Raw genomic sequence first — 2,337 nt, 5'->3', positions numbered from 1 at the left:
TACGCCTTCTTTCTTTGCGTGAACATTTGGGCGGCATTATGCAAATCTTCCCACATAGTGAGGTAGACGTGGGGGTGTGTTAGAACGAGCCATTTTAGGAAGGTGTGGCTGACTCTTAACTTTTATAAAGAATATCTCTTTGGATTTGAGACTTTAGTCTTTGCAACTTTACAGATCTTCTTTATGCACCAAGAGCTTGTAACACTCCAAAGAGAAAGGAAAAATTGAAATCGCATCATATGGCCCCTTTAACGGCACAGATTTTACTAAATTTTTTTTTTTGACTAAATTTTTAATTTTTTTTTCCATATGTTTGACTGACTGTATTTTATTATGATAATGAACAGGCTGCATTGTCAAGGTAGCAATGCTTAACTGTGTGCGCACATGCGGCACCGTCGCAATCACTTGAGTTTTTTCCTTCTAACAGTGGAAGAAACTACTCCTTTTAGTCCTAAAGATAATCGGAATTATAAAAGGTTTGCCTTTATTTGTGTATATTCACAATAAAAACAAATCTTTGTGCATTTGTAAAATAAGCCTAAAGAAAAATAGGATGCCGCTTTCTGGCGTCTGTTTCCTTTTGTGCAGCACAAAAATGAACCGAAACTCTGTGTACTAGGCTACTTGTTGTTTTTCTTTCATTTTCTTAATTTATTATTTAAGTAAAAATATGTTTCTCGTATAAGCCTATTTATTCGTTATGTGTATATATATATATATGCATACGCACGCTTTCCCCTAAGCGTAAACAACGCTAATTACATAGATTACGTTCATGCGCACGCTTTCTCCCCCGAACGTAAACAACGCTGATTACGTCGATTACGCTCTTGGGTACTCTCCAAAATGGCTGAAGACATAACTCGGGGGAGAAGAATTGTTAAATAAATTGTTATTTTTGTTTTCTTTGCGCTCAAAAAGTATTCTTGTAGCTTTGCAAAACTGAAGTTGAGCCACTGATGTCACATGGACTGTTTTACCGATGTCCTTACTACGTTTCTGGACCTGGGAACATCACAGTTGCGTTGCTGTCTATGCAGGGTCTGAGAGCTCTCACATTTCATCAAAAATATCTTAATTTGTGTTCCGAAGATGAACGAAGGTCTTATGGGTTCGGAACGACATGAGGGTGAGTAATTAATGACAGAATTTTCATTTTGGGGTGAACTAACCCTTTAACATTAGATTGAGCGGCCATGTAAAGTTGCTACTACTTACATATTTCAGACGATAAGCCATATTTGAGGTCGATGAATGATAGGCGAGCGTTTGGATGTACTGTATTACCACAAAATCCAGCCGTTAATGATCTGTCCGTCACGGACTGCGTGACCTCACCACTTCCTGTGTTGTTGTTTTTTCTGCGACTAATAACATTTTGGTCGACCAAGCCTCTTCTCGTCGACTATTAGGGGGCAGCCCTAACTAAAATATAGTATAACTAAACATTCACGTATCACGCCATTATCTTTGGAACACTCTATTGCCAAAATCGCATTCAGCTGGCAGCTCATAGTGTTGAAACAGACAGTCAGTATTGTTTGTTTGTGCTTAGTTAGTGGATGATGTTGCTAGTTGATGTGGTTTTCTACACTTGAGCTGACAGAACTGACTTCATACATTCATTAAATCCACCAAAATACCGGCTGATTTAAAGACATTTAAACTTCAAAAATAGAATGAACATTAGTGAAGAGAAAAGATCCTGCTGCATTTGAAACTCACAGATACAGTCACTCACTTTGATATTTTGTTCTACTACAGAAATGGTCAGACATTTCTATGTGTGAATGAAGTCACTCAAGCCACAGTACATGTGTTTAAGTGTGTGATTAAGACTTTGTGTGATTAAGACTGCTTAAACACACCAAGCTGACCAGTCCAATTAAAGCAACAGTTCAGCCATAAATGAAGCTCTGCCCACTCGTCCTTAAACTCCTCCCCTCCCACATTTATGTTATTTTTGTGATAGTTTCAGTGGAACTGACAGAAGATTCAAAGTTTGTTCTCACAGACATCAGATTAGAGGCTATTGAGAGCTGAATCTGTTTGTTTATGTTTGCCGTCTCTGTGTGCATGTTAAACTGCTTGTGTTTGGAATGTTTTACCCAGAATGCACTATTCGGACCGATTCTTTACCTGTTTTTCAGCCAGACACATGTTTACCACCTGTCACTCTCTCTTGTGTCTCTCTGTAGAGCATGACGGTGATGGAGTCACAAAATAACACAGATGACGTCTCACCAAAGAAGACAACAGTGTTTAAGGTGTGTGTGTGTGTGTGTGTGTGTGTGTGTGTGTGTGTGTGTGTGTGTGTGTGTGTGTGTGTGTGTG

At 38.8% G+C, this 2,337-nt stretch overlaps 1 protein-coding gene across 2 annotated transcripts in view; it reads left to right on the top strand.

Annotated features, from left to right (window-relative positions):
- LOC107655672 (F-box/WD repeat-containing protein 11-like) overlaps positions 1 to 2,337 on the top strand; it is a 44,019-nt gene that overhangs the window by 11,858 nt on the left and 29,824 nt on the right. For both annotated transcript variants that reach the window (XM_016443241.1, XM_016443240.1), the window contains one exon: positions 2,202 to 2,270. In XM_016443241.1, the coding sequence (XP_016298727.1) occupies positions 2,202 to 2,270 (69 nt within the window). The remainder of the gene's footprint in view (positions 1 to 2,201; positions 2,271 to 2,337) is intronic.

The sequence above is a fragment of the Sinocyclocheilus anshuiensis genome, unplaced genomic scaffold (assembly GCF_001515605.1).
Source record: "Sinocyclocheilus anshuiensis isolate Anshui unplaced genomic scaffold, SAMN03320099.WGS_v1.1 scaffold1008, whole genome shotgun sequence".
Classification (NCBI taxonomy): domain Eukaryota; kingdom Metazoa; phylum Chordata; class Actinopteri; order Cypriniformes; family Cyprinidae; genus Sinocyclocheilus; species Sinocyclocheilus anshuiensis.
The sequence above is the reverse complement of the archived record's forward strand: the minus strand, read 5'-3'. Positions and strand labels throughout refer to the sequence as shown.